Source organism: Poromitra crassiceps, assembly GCF_964638095.1.
Source record: "Poromitra crassiceps genome assembly, chromosome: 3".
Lineage (NCBI taxonomy): Eukaryota > Metazoa > Chordata > Actinopteri > Beryciformes > Melamphaidae > Poromitra > Poromitra crassiceps.
The window spans coordinates 37,485,648-37,499,671 of NC_139625.1; the positions used below are offsets into that span (position 1 = coordinate 37,485,648).

The following is a 14,024-nucleotide window of genomic DNA, read 5'->3' on the forward strand; positions in this document are numbered from 1 at the left end:
CATTGCCAAGTCGGATCGGTGTGGCAGGCTACTGGGGATTTACCCGAATCCGAATCGGTTATTCGGGAAAGCACAACTAATGCGATGGAAACAGATATTTCTTCTGTTTGCAACATAGGACTTTGATTTCACTGGCTACTGTACAGAGGAGCCATCCAGATCCCTGTTTACAGCTCTTGATATGCATACTTACACTGCCAGATATCAATGACACCTTAGCAATTGGCACTCTAAAATTACTTTCACGCAAAGGTCAGAGTGATGATGTCAGTGGTACTTGGCACCAACGGTCAAGTTATGTGTGTAATGTAACGTTCAGTCTTGACCTTCAGGTTAAAAGCAAGGCTCCACTCTGTTACCAAGGACATCTCGGCAGGAAGAAACACGTGTGTCCAAGTGACTGTGTAGGGTGAGTGGTATGTCCTCACAATATCTGCTTCTATCTGAGATGAGATGTGGATTGTGCTGGGGCTGCAACTCAATATCAAGAACATTCAGTGTATGTTAACTTGAATAGTTTTAGCATAATATCCGAGTGCATCTGAGGATTGAGAAAGCTGATATATTGACTTATGTTTTCAAGTTCCCAGGTCATTAAAAAATGTGCCTAAGAAAGAAAAACATGTTTTCTTAAGCAAATACACAGGTGCAATCTATAAGCCTATATGCACGAAAGAACATATTTTCATCATGGAACAACACTTCACTCATCCCATGTTTCCTGGGGAATTTGCTCGGAGGCATTGCAGCCCGTCTGCGTCAGGGGGCCGAGGATTGAAGCAGACATGACCTGCCAAAAAGCTGTCAAAACACTGTGTCGTACAGTAATGACCACTCTTGACAGAGGAAAAGCATTAAGTGTTAAGCAAGAGAGCTGCAGTGATAGTGTACAGCATGTTAGATTGATGTGGTGTTAAAAGAAAGGAATCAGAAGCAGTGTGGACACTGGACTACTTGAAGGCAACCACAATAGGCCTATACAGTATGTCCACGATGATCTACTGTGAGATGGTTGAATAATGTGTAGATTTTGGGCTTAAGGATTTCTTTATTGAAATGACAAGAACACAGTCATGCATTCATTTCAGCTCTCAATTGCAATATAATTGCACTAGCCACCTGCAGTTCTGCTGCGGCTCGACATTTCCTCTGGGTGCGTGACTTGTGCGTGTGAAACGCCCTTCAAGGATTGGAGCTGTTTCTTCTGTTAATCGCTGCACATACCTCTGCGCCAGCTAAATATCTTTACCTCTTGACATACAAATTGCCCTGTTGTCTCCGAGGGTGCTAATCGCTGATGGCTACCAGTCAGAGGCAGCTTCTTTGGTGCCCGTCTTTTGCATTCCTTCAGACGTTTGGCACGATTACCCTTGACTTTATCACTCCTCGCGCTCACAAGGATGGGCCGTAGGTGATCTGATTGATAGCGATGGGATGGTGACATGCTTCTCATCTTAACAGTGGATGTCAAAACAGTGGTGTACCAGACATGGCAGGCATAGTTTCTGTGTGTGTTTATGTCTATGTGTACGTGTACGTGTACGTGTACGTGTACGTGTACGTGTACGTGTACGTGTACGTGTACGTGTACGTGTACGTGTACGTGTACGTGTACGTGTACGTGCAGAGGAAAGTCGTTTGTGTGCATGCCATCTGCATCTGTTTATCTACAGTATGTTTACATTTATCAGTATGTCTGTATCTCCATCCATCCATCCATCCATCCATCATGTATGGCAGTGAGTCCCAAACGGGGGTATGCGTATCCCTAGGAGTATGTGGAGGTACTACAGGGGGTACTTTAGAGGAAAGGGAAAATGGAAAAATGTAAATCATGAAAATCATGAAAATAAATTAAATGTTAAAACGAATCTGCTCAGGAGGCACTAATTGCAACTCTTTCACTCCCATTCTTATTTTGTGATGTTATATTCTTCAAAAGGTGGGTTATCATTCTCCAATGCATAATGCTATACTGTAGTTTTCTCGTGCAGTTTTCTAAGCAAAATGTTGTAGTCGGGTAAAGGGGGTACTTGGATTCAGAAATCAGGGAAAGGGGTACTGAAGCCAGAAAAGTTTAAGACCCACTGATGGATGTTATGCTTTAGAATGATGTCGCCTCCTCTCAATTTTTAGGACAACCTGGTCCATCATGGATCCCTCCGTGACTCTCAGTCTGATGCCACACCTGGCCAGTTTTGTGTCCTTCTACGGCACTAGAAAGGGGAATGTGGGCTCTGTGTGTGCTGAGAGGGCAAGAACTAGCACAACACATGCCTCCTTCGCTCTCCCTGTGGGGTAACAGAGGCCGGCCTGTACACAAGCCAAGCAGCCTGCTGGAAACTACCTGGCATAGGAAGGTCACTCCATCTCAATCCCTATAGGATCAGGTGGAAGACGGGTGCAGCACAGGTCAGTTCAGTGGCAATTGGTTTGGATCAGGAGATTATGCTGGACTGGACTTAAAATTCATTGAGTACAGCTTACATTCAGTGCTGAAATCAGTTTCCAAAGTCACAGCTGCCTAGAGGCCTACTTGTACTATCACAACTGTGCACATCAAAGCAAAATCATCAACTTCACTGTCTTCATGATCTCTCCTCTATCTCCATATTCATCCATGCACACATTTTGCTCCAGGTAGATGTGTTGTGGGGTCAAGCTCAGTGGAATGTCACTCAAGCAAAAACTCTGAGCAAAGTTCATGTCCCTGCCTAGAATCAACATAAGCAACCAGAACATACAGTAGTATGCCTTTAGCCAAAGCACTCTCAAACAGCATGATATGCACACACCTTCATCTGTAGCCTAGTCTTACACCTTGCAAAAACCTTGCTTTAATCTCTTCAAATCAGCCTACACATTGATTTACAACCATAACTGAATTTGAATCTCAATGTGAATTCTTTATTGACATATCTTAAATCATGACTACTCAGCAGCCAACGGAGCGCAGAGCTAAGCTAAGGTACAGTATATGCTCCTGGTGTCCCAGCCCTCTGCTGCCGTCTGTCAGGAGTGTGATTTAGCCTCCACGGTCTGTTTCCTGTGTCCTGCAGTAAAAGCTGAGGGGAGAGAGGCAGTGGGTGCATCCACTGGGTCAATGCTGCGTGCGCTGTTTGAACTTTTGACAGTTTATGAAATGCAGCGTATACCTGCTGACCCCTGGTCTGCTCAGCAGATGACTGGCTATATAGATTATAGACATCCTCCCTCATCCTGCCTGTTCAGTGCATGATGACAATAAATGCTGGCAATGATAAAAAGCAGATGACGCAAGATTCCCAACTTAAGTTAAGTTATCCTCATACTATCAATGGGAAATTCATCCTCTGCATTTGACCCATCCTCTACTAGGAACCTTCCTAGAACTAGGAGCAGTGGGCAGCCGCAGTGGGCAGCCGCAGTGGGCAGCCGCAGTGCAGCGCCCGGGGACCAACTCCAGTTCTTTTGCCATTGCCTTGGTCAGGGGCACTGACAGGAGTATTAACCCTAACATAATGTACATGTCTTTTGGTGGTGGGAGGAAACCGGAGCACCCGAAGAAAACCCACACGAACACGGGGAGAACATGCAAACTCCACACAGAAAGGACCTGGGATGGACCGGGATTCGAACCCAGGACCTTCTTGCTGTGAGGCAACAGTGCTAACCACTGAGCCACCCTGCCATCTTTCTACTGTAATGGGCCTTATCTTTTATTTGGGAACAAATGTAAGAAAATATGCTTCATATTTGCATAGCAACTGCCTATTTAATACTAATCAATGGATGACATTGTTTACAATGTCACACATATTTTTCCACATTTTCTTTTAAAGAAGCCTTTGATTGCCATCTTTTACATTTATTTATCTTCTTTTTAGTTTTGTTTTATTTTGTATCTATTTATTGTACATTGTGTCCTTGTCATCACTGTCTAAGCACTTTGTAACTTTGAAAAGTGCTATAAATAAGGATATCATTATTGTTATTTCTTGCATACATGGTGCAGGAAGAAGTACAATGGCAGGGCACACACACACCGACAAACAACGGCTAGCTGAGCGAGTGCTTTCATGCTGTGAGAGTAGTTTAATTAGTGGGACCTCCCCTCTCATACGCACTCTCTCTCTCTCTCTCTCTCTCTCTCACTGTACCATGCTCATTGATCTCTATGAGGCCCTCATCCACGTGATGTCATCTCCCCCTCTGTCATGCTGGAAAGTGTCAGTCCGGGTCACCCCCCCCCCCCTCTTCCCCCACGAGATGACCTCATTTCAGAGATGATGTCATGGGAGATGCACTCCTCAGTTAATTTCCTCAGTTGCCCTATACCTCTCTTTCTCTTTCCTCTTGTTCCTCTATCCCGTGACATCTTCTCTTCCCCTCCTTCCTCTCCAGCTGAACTCTGATCAAACATTTCATCATAGCTCATAACCATAAATCCAGTTCAATCAGTCAGCACCTGGGTCCTTTAGCCAGTAATGTCACATCAATTGAAATTTGATCAACATCTCAACTCCCTGGTCCAGATGTGCTACTTTCAACTGATCTCTCATATAACTCCTGTCTTGGCCTCTTTACATTGGTTACACGTTAAATTTGGAATTTATTTTAAAATACTTTTCTATTACCGCCCCCCCCTAGATTTCCCCCCCAATTATATTATATTATATTATATTATATTATATTATATTATATTATATTATATTATATTATATTATATTATATTATATTATATTATAAAACGGCTCTCTCAAATCAAGCAATGTGATTGGTTCACAGCCATTGTATAATTCCAGTAACCGAGTTCAATAACCCATGGCCATGGGTTATTGGTTGCCATGGCAACTCTCTTACTAAGAGAGTAATAATAAGGCTTACCTCAAATGACAACGTAGAAAAAAAAATGGCGGAGACAGCTGTCAGATCCTTGTGAATCGATCTTCGCTTATAACTTTACTAATACTTCACAGAAAATGATGTTTTGTACAAGAATAGATGCGGGCTAATATCTTCTTTGCAAAAGAAAGGCTTTTAACCCTGCATTTAACTCCGCATTTAACCCCGTAACGTTAGTTGGTGTCAGCTTTGCAGAGAGCATTCAGCTTCTCAACAAGCGCTGAGAATGCAGCGCTGCGGCTCGAGCTGCCTGTCGGGTTTCCAGAAAAATCTCAGCTACTCAGCAAGCGCCAGGATTGGCCAATGTCAACTTCAGTCTCCAGAACGATCCAATCAAATCACCCGCATGTTCTTGCGGTCCCGCCTTACAGTAGTGTTTCAACTGACTCTATCAGAATGACATGCCAGTCGGAGTCGGACTTATAGTATTATTATTATTATTATATTATCATACTTGGAAACCGTTTTATAAAAGCAATATAGCACTCGAGCAGCGTGTGTTGTGGAATATATCCCGCTGATAAACTGTTATCCCACGAGGCCGCAGGCCTCGTGGGATAACAGTTTATCAGCGGGATATATTCACCACAACACACTTGCTCTCGTGATATATTGCTTAATTATATTATTATATTATTTCCCCCCTTGGTCAATTTATATCCATGCTGCCCTATTGGCTGCCCCAGTCGCTGCTCCACCCTCTGCCGATCTGGGGAGAGCCGAGACAATGCTTCCTCCGACACATGCACAGTTTCCAGACGCTTCTTTTCACCTGACAGCAAGAGCTTCATCGGTAGGATGTGGTACGTGGGAGGATCACGCTATTCCCACCAGTTCCCTTCCACCCCGACCGGGCCGCCCCGACCTACCAGAGGAGGCGCTAGTGCAGCGACTAGGACACATACCCCCAATGCGGCTTCCTACCCTCACGCACAGAATATTGTGCCTGTATGGACGCCCAATCAAGCCTCAGGTAACACGTGGATACGAACCTGCGACCCTTGTGTTGGTAGGCTGGGAATCTACCACTACATTACCCAGACAACCTAAAATACTTTTAATTACCTACAGTACAAGGCTCCACATGGTCTGGCTCCTAGCTATATCAGTGACCACCTGATCTCTCTAACACCAACTAGACTTAGATCCTCCAACCTAGGGCTCCTTGCTGTTCCAAGGACTAAATTGAAATCCAAAGGTGACCGTGCTTCCCATTTCAGTAAGGAAGGCTACTGTCCCTCAGTTGAAAATTTTAAACAATATCTTAAAACTTTTTTTTTCTGAAGCCTTTAATGATTACTGTGACTATCATGTGATTATGCTGTTGTTACTGCTTTAAATCAGCATTCAGTGGTTTTTATGAATTTTACATGTTTGTGTAACGGCATTGTGTTGGTGGTACTTGCAGCAACCCATGTTAAGGGCTTTCCCAGGGGTGGATTTGAACTGCCGACCTTTGGCTTATGAGGCAGACACGTTAACCACTGCACCAAGAGAGCAAGCTCCCTTGGCGGAGCTGATTAACGTGCCTTTATACTGGGGGAGTGAGTTTAACCAACCAACTCGCTACCACTCACCACTCGGGACTCACAAGGAATCGGCCGATTCACTTCGGTTACACTCACCCCCTTAAGCTCACTCCAAACCCACTGGGCATCCAGGTCACGGCAATGTACCACAATCTACCACTCGGGACTCATAAGGAATCGGCGCCGATTCACTTCAGTTACACTTCCATGTAAATTATATAGGCCTATACAGATATGCTTTCTGTGTATGTTTGTGCATATTCCACCCCCCTCAACAGGCACCCTGACCGACCAGAGGAGGCACTAGTGCAGCGACCAGGACGAAAACCCTTAACACGGGGGCTCAAACCTGTAAGGCTGCGACCCTCGTGTTGGTAGGCAGGGAATCGACTTTATGTTGTTTATCTGTGTGTGTATGTGTGTACATATATTCATAATGTGGTGTATGGGTATATGTATATCTGTGTGCATGTATGTAGGATGTATTTATGTTTATAATAAAAATAAGTTTCTGTGTGTGTGTGTGTGTGTGTGTGTGTGTGTGAGTGAGTGAGTGAGTGAGTGAGTGAGTGAGTTTTGTTCGGCCACAGCTAGGCCGTTGTACATGCGATCGGGCTGAATCTTTCAGGAAGTGTAAAGAGAACCTGTGCGGGTGACCTGACGGAGATCAGTGATGTCATCAGTGATGATGTCATCAGTCTGATCAGTGATGTCATCAGTGATGATGTCATCAGTGTTGTCATCAGTCTGAGGCTATATACGTAAGTGATGGGAGTATTCACCTTATTCTTTGCCCATACAAGGACACTTCTGCATGACGTCATTTCGTAATCGTCTTTCCGGTTTTAAACACGGAAGTAGAGTACGCCTACCGCAGTCATTTAGACTTGCCAAAAAGCTGTTTTCAAGCTAAAAAAACCCAAAACTGTTTTAAAGTTTTAATATTTGTCGGGTGAGAACGTAACATACTGTATAGTGACCGGTTTATCAGAATAACGCCTATTGGAAATCTTTAACGAGCAGCGAGGACTGGGAGCGCTGACTGTGCTGACACCGGTCGGACTAGCTATCTGTCAAACCCTACTGTAGTTAGGCTACTGGCAGTGAGAAAACACTGTCGATGTGCTTTTGTAACTAACGTTAAATGCCGACCGGGTACAGCCATCGGCTCCTCGCAGCAGTAACGTTATGAACATGTAACTGAAGTTGGCCGCAGTGTAGCTTAATTCAGAATGTTGCCAAACTTCATTCATACTGACGTTTTATTTTGAAAATGGCCGCCAACTAGCGCTGAACCGGAAGAACAAATACGTTGCGTCGAACGCGGAAGAGAGAAAAAGTGGGCGTGGTGAATAAGGTGAATAAGCTTTGGAGACCACTGTGTTCCAGACCAGAGAGGGTCTAACTCCCAGGGGGAGGTCTAACTCCCATGGATCCACTAGTAATGAGAATGTGAAGTGTCTGTGAGTGAGTGAGCAGAATTGTGTTCGGCCACAGCTATGCCATTTTATGTGTGATCACGCTGAATCTTTCAGGAAGTGTAAAGAGCACCCCTGCGGGTGACCTGCGTAATTAGGGCTGACTAAATGGGCAAAAATGGCTAATTAGTGGCCAAAATAACTCAGCACTCAGCACCATGGTGTGCTCCAGAGTGGAGGAGGCCACAGGTGAGCAGAGTTATATTCAGCCAATTGAAGTGGACTAAGAAAACCCTCTGGGGAGATAGAGGAGAGGCTGCATGCAAACTCTGTGAGCGAGGCCTAACTAAATGGCCAGTCACACTGATTGTATTGTAGCATGTTTTTATTCTCTGCTTTCTCTCTTGTACAGTACTTTGTAACTAGGTTTTGAAAAGTACTACCGGTATATAAATAAAGATCTATGTAATTACTCTTCAACCCTGACCTCTCTTCCTCTCTCCTCACCTCCCTCCTCTCATTTCCACTCCACTCACCTCTCTCTCTCTCCAAGCCCCAAAACCTCTCTCTCTCTCTCTCTCTCTCTCTCTCTCTCTCTCTCTCTCTCTCTCTCTCTCTCTCTCTCTCTCTCTCTCTCCAAGCCCCGAAACCTCTCCCTCTTCCAACAAAGGTATGTAAGGTTATCACTTTAGCTGGAAACTCCCCCCTCTTCTCTCTCTCTCTCTCTCTCTCTCTCTCTCTCTCTCTCTCTCTCGCCTCACTGGCTTGATGAAACCATCATTCACACATTCTCCATGTCTTTCTTCCTCCCTTCCTCCTGTTTCCTCCCTGGTTTCTCTCAGCTCTTCCACTTTCTGTTCCAGGAGGCTTTTTTGGAGGATTTCACTTTCATTCACGTTTCCAGTATCTCTCCTCTCCTCAGTTCTCCCACTTCCTCCTCCATCACTCTTTTCAACCATTTCCCTCTCACCATCCCTCCTCCTTCTTCTTTCACTGCTTTCTCCTGCCAGTTCTTTTCCCATTATGCAAAAAAATTATCTCAGCATACATTTGAACAACATAATATATGTTATGTATTATTATGAAAACCATGTGTACACAAATCTTAATAATATTTTACATTAATAATACTTTGCATTAGTGGTACATAAAAAAATTAATTGATTAATTACTATCTGTTAAAGTTAACTAATGCTTACTTAATAGTAGCATTAATTACTGTAACACTATAATTAATAGTAAATTAACGTATTGAAATACTATTACTTTATACATGAATCCATGAACTAATTCATGGAAAATCATACATTAATTCATGGTAAATTATGAATTCATTAATGAATGTATATGTATGTACCACTGATGTAAAGTATTATCTTGTATGCTGTTTATTCACATGGAGGAAAAATACATTAATCACAGAAATACACATGACATGGGATATATTTAAATGTATTGATACGCTCGCTCGCCTGCCCTATTGGCGTGCGTGCGCATCGCGCGCGTGTGTGTGTTGTGTCACTAAATGTTATTGCATCAGTGATGTCACAATGCCTCCTTGTGTGTGTGTCCCTTATGATATCACTGATCACATCATCAGTGTGTGTGTGTGTGTGTGTGTGTGTGTGTGTGTGCCCTCCTATGACATCACTGATCAGTCTTGTTACAATGCCTCCTTGTGTGTGTGTGTGTGTGTGTGTGTGTGTGTGTGTGTGTGTGTGTGTGTGTGTGTGTGTGTGTGTGTGTGTGTGTGTGTGTGTGTGTGTGTGTGTGTGTGTGTGTGTGTGTGTGAACGGCATAGCTGTGGCCAAGCATTTTCTTGTTCTTCTTTTTCCTTTCTGCAGTTTTTCTTCTCGCCCACTAATCATTTGGGTAGGTCCTTTAATCTTGCATAATTATAGTATGATAGTGGGCATAGCAAAATGTGCCAGAAATGTATGTATTTCTGTGCAGCTACAGTACATCTAATAATTCATCACACTGACCAAATAATATGTTGTCAGTCACTGTCCCCTCACCTCTCCCTCTCCTGCTCCAGCAGGTTGGTGAAGTCATCGCTCTTGGTCATGTAGTCTGTGTGTTTGCGTTTCTCGGTGTGCAGCTCCTGCACCGTGCGGCGGTGGCACTTCTCCGCCAGCAGCAACTGACCCAGCATGCGCCGGTACATCTCCCTGTGCTTTTCCTGCACATGCTCCAGCTGAGGGAGGCACACACACACACACACACACACACACACACACACACACACACACACACACACACACACACACACACACACACACACACACACACACACACACACACACACACACACACACACAAACACTATCAGTGTTTTAGACAGTACACCAAGGAGAAATAGTTGACCCATTGGTCAAGAAATTCCTCCATGTGTCCCCAGTAGCCTATTAGTTCACTTCGGTTCATGCTAACACTTTAGCATACACATACACTATGTTGAGTGATACAGTAGTAGGCGACTAGCATTATCCAAAGTAAGACTGACCTTTAATAACAAGTTGTTTGTGGTTTTTAATACATATGTGGTTTTTTTTTTATCATATTTTGCGTACATTTCCCCAGTCTCTACACAAGAACTGTCAGATTTAGCCGCATATAATTAAAGATTACTTGTGATTTAGCTTTGGAGTTGCTAAGCTTCTCCCTTTTGAGATAATGCTAACTAAACTGTTAGCACGGAGCACTCACTGGAGCGAATGATCTACCAGGGACACATGAATGATTTTAGTGTCTATATGTTCTCATCACATAGCAGGAAATGTGGCAACCTCCCAGATCTTTGCTGTGTTCCTTTAAGTTATATCATAAAGTACCCATGCAAGTTACTGATTTTAAGAGAAAGATTTGTTATGCTTAATTCCGACTTGTTTGACTAAAGATGAACTTCTCTTTTGCAGCAACCGCATGGGGGACATTAACACTATGATAGCATCAGTATTAAACTGTTGGCCACTGAGCACCTCTAGGGGAGCCGTTTGAAAGATATCTGGCACAAGGATATCATCACTAATGACAAGTTTCTTTAGGTGTTTTCATTTTTACACGTTTAAACCTTTTGAACTGCATTCAAAGTCAGAATCAAGACATGCATTAAACACTGTAATTGGCAAGTATTTGATATTACAAGAAAGTCCAATATAAGTGCTTTTGCGATTTTACTTGTAGGCTATTGGAATGAAGGCTTTGACCTTTTATGAGTTTAGAGGGTTTCGTGACTCCAGGAAACCCGCATTCAAAACCTTATATATAATTACATGCATGGGCACCAGCATCTTAAGACCCGACAATTGGACTTCTTGGCGATACAAGTTTCCCATCTGACAGCAGCTACATACACATTCCTGCAACAGACAGTTGAGGACTGACCTCGACCATGGGCTTGTGGTAGATGTTGTGCTCTTGTGTCTTGGTGCCCGTGATGAGGGCGTCTCTCTGCAGGGCCTGCAGGGCCGGACCGGGAGACGCAGTGCCGTAACGTGACTCCAGGACCTCTGGGCGAGTCTGCTTGGACTTCAGTATGTGGATGACATCTTCTCTGGCCTGAAAACACACGTAGGCTATGATTCAGCAGTGTGCTTGTGTGTTTCCGCACACTCAAATGTCTTCAGATACAACACAACCCCTCTTCTTTGAGCATTTATCCTTCGACCCCCTGGACTGCTTGATTCATTGATCTTTTATATAACCTGATTCTAGACTCCACAGTCGCACTCAGCACAAGTCACTTGCTCAACACCATATGTTTGCCTGTTTTCTCTGGCGTTTTTTACTGCCATTTCCAACCACAAGATAGAGCTATCGTGCAAAGAAATTACAGGCCGACTCCTTCCAAAGCAAGCATGAGGCAGTTTCCATTCAAACGGACTCTGTATTTATGCATGATTCATTTCACAGGGCATGTTTTCTTTCCCTCCATATTGCACTTGCTCATTAAGTTCAGAGTTGGTTGAAGGTCAAAGTCTTATGCAAATTGCGTGTAAATGCTGATCTGGGGTCAGCTCTGCAGTCCTCCCAGTTAGGGTTAGGAAGGGAACAGGGAGTTGAACTGTGGTCAGCCATGAAGTGTAGTTTAGGTTAACTATGCTGTTGTATCCATGCATAATGTATTTCATTCACACAGTAGAGAGGGAGTTCTTCAGCTATAGTAGGCAGGTGTGGTGCGTCACAGGACCGGGACAGCATCAATAAAGAAGGAAGGAATGTGAAGCAGCTCGAACAGTTCAATGCATTTATTAGGTGCAGAGTATAGACTAACGTTTCGACATGACATCTTCATCAGAGTCATGACTCTGTTCATAGCTTTTGATGTGTAAGAAAGAATAATAGTTTTTTTTTGTAATATTTTCCCCCCCGATTCTTTTATCCCCCATTAGTGCTAATTAGTGCTGCTCTGTCGATCTGGGGAGAGCTGAAACTGGCTCCATGCTTCCTCCAAGACATGGGCAGTAGCCAGCCGCTTCTTTTCACCTGACAGGGGAAGCTTCACCGGTAGGACATAGCACGTGGGAGGATCACGCTATTTCAACGAGTTCCCCTCCCTCCGAATGACCAGAGGAGACACCACTTCAGCTACCAGGATATTGCATGTTTTGGTGAGGGGTTCCTATATGAGGGAGACCCCCAGGGGGCACGGGGAGAACATACAAACTCCACACAGAAAGGCCCTTTTGACGACCCTACCCGGGCAGTGGGCACTTGAGGACATGCGGACGGGCACGCACTCCTTCAGTGCACACACACCACACGCGCACACACACCATTTGGGAATCGAACCCAGGGCCTTCTAGCTGTGAGGCGACAGCTCTACCACTGAGCCACCGTGCCCCCCCCCAGAAATAATCATTGTTTACTGTACTGTACTGTACTGTACTGTGATTTATTAATCAGCAAATGTGACCCACCTGAACCTCTCCCTCCATGATGCCCAGCAGCTTCAGCAGATCCTGTTTGGTCATCTCCATGATGCCCAGTCTCTGCTCTCTGGCCTCTGCGGGATCCACCGGTGACCTCTCTTTGTCGGCGATCACCTCCACCTTCTCCTCGCCCTCCTTCTGCTGAACTTTGACCTTCAGGCTCTTTATGGGCAGACCCACTTCCTGCTCTTGGTTGATGTCAGGGTCGCCTTGGGGAACCCCGAGCACCCCATTGGCCGGGCTCTCCACCCCACTGCTTTTGGACCTCATCGTCTACCTGGACACAAGACAAAAGACAAAAGAAACAAGGAACTTTTACTAAAAAACAAGAACATTATTTTAAGCTAAACTCTGGATACTTAGCATTGTGTGGGAAAACTAGTGAGGTGCTACTCCAATAAAGAAGAAAATTAGCAATTTTGTCACTTGGATCAGTGTAGAGTGAATGAGTGCATGTCATCAGAACTTTTTTCTTTTTTTCTAAGCTTTGGCAGAATTTGTCCTCTCATGGCACTTTCCTATGGTGTGCTTTTCATGTAAATTTCATTTTATTATTGCATTTAATTTTCATTTGGAAAGGTGTTTCAGGTTTTGCTCCGAGAGAGAGGGGGAGAGAGAGGGAGAGAGAGAGAGAGAGAGAGAGAGAGAGAGAAAGGGAGGGAGACACAAGCAAGCAAATGGACAGAAATGAGAAAGTCATAATATAAAAAAAGTGGAGACTGTGGAGTGACAATTTACAGTGAGTTTTATGACTTTGGCATTGAACACCAGTCGTATCACAACTCCCCATTCACCGCCTTGCTGACCCACTTTTATCCAATAACTCACAAACGCACACACACACACACGCAAGCACACACACACACACACACACACACACACACACACACACACACACACACACACACACAGAATTAGAACTACAGTACAGTACATGAGGAAGTGGAGACCATTAGCACGTGGTGTAAGGTTAGCTGTAAGAAAGCTCCAAAATTCACAGCGTTCATCTGTCACCTTCCTAATCTGGGTGGTGGTGTTGGTGGTGGTGGTGTGTGTGTGTGTGTGTGTGCGCGCATGCGAATGCGTGTGTGTGTGTGTGTGTGTGCGTGCGTGCACGCATGTGTGTGTGCGTGCGTGTGGTGTGTGTGTGTGTGTGTGCGTGCGTGCGTGCGTGCATGCGTGTGGTGTGTGTGTGTGTGTGTGTGTCTGTGTGCGTGCACGTGTGTGTGTGGGTGTGGTGTGGGGGTGTGTGTGCGTCT

General features: G+C 44.6%; 1 protein-coding gene across 1 annotated transcript in view; it reads right to left on the reverse strand.

The window, feature by feature from the left end:
• LOC310772814 (filamin-A-interacting protein 1-like) overlaps positions 1-14,024 on the reverse strand; it is a 36,151-nt gene that overhangs the window by 6,058 nt on the left and 16,069 nt on the right. Inside the window, exons 2-4 of the mRNA XM_083632744.1 lie at positions 12,754-13,042; positions 11,219-11,392; positions 9,850-10,028 (exon numbers count right to left, since the gene is read on the reverse strand). Coding sequence (XP_083488870.1) covers positions 9,850-10,028; positions 11,219-11,392; positions 12,754-13,035 — 635 coding nt within the window. The 5' untranslated portion in view covers positions 13,036-13,042. The remainder of the gene's footprint in view (positions 1-9,849; positions 10,029-11,218; positions 11,393-12,753; positions 13,043-14,024) is intronic.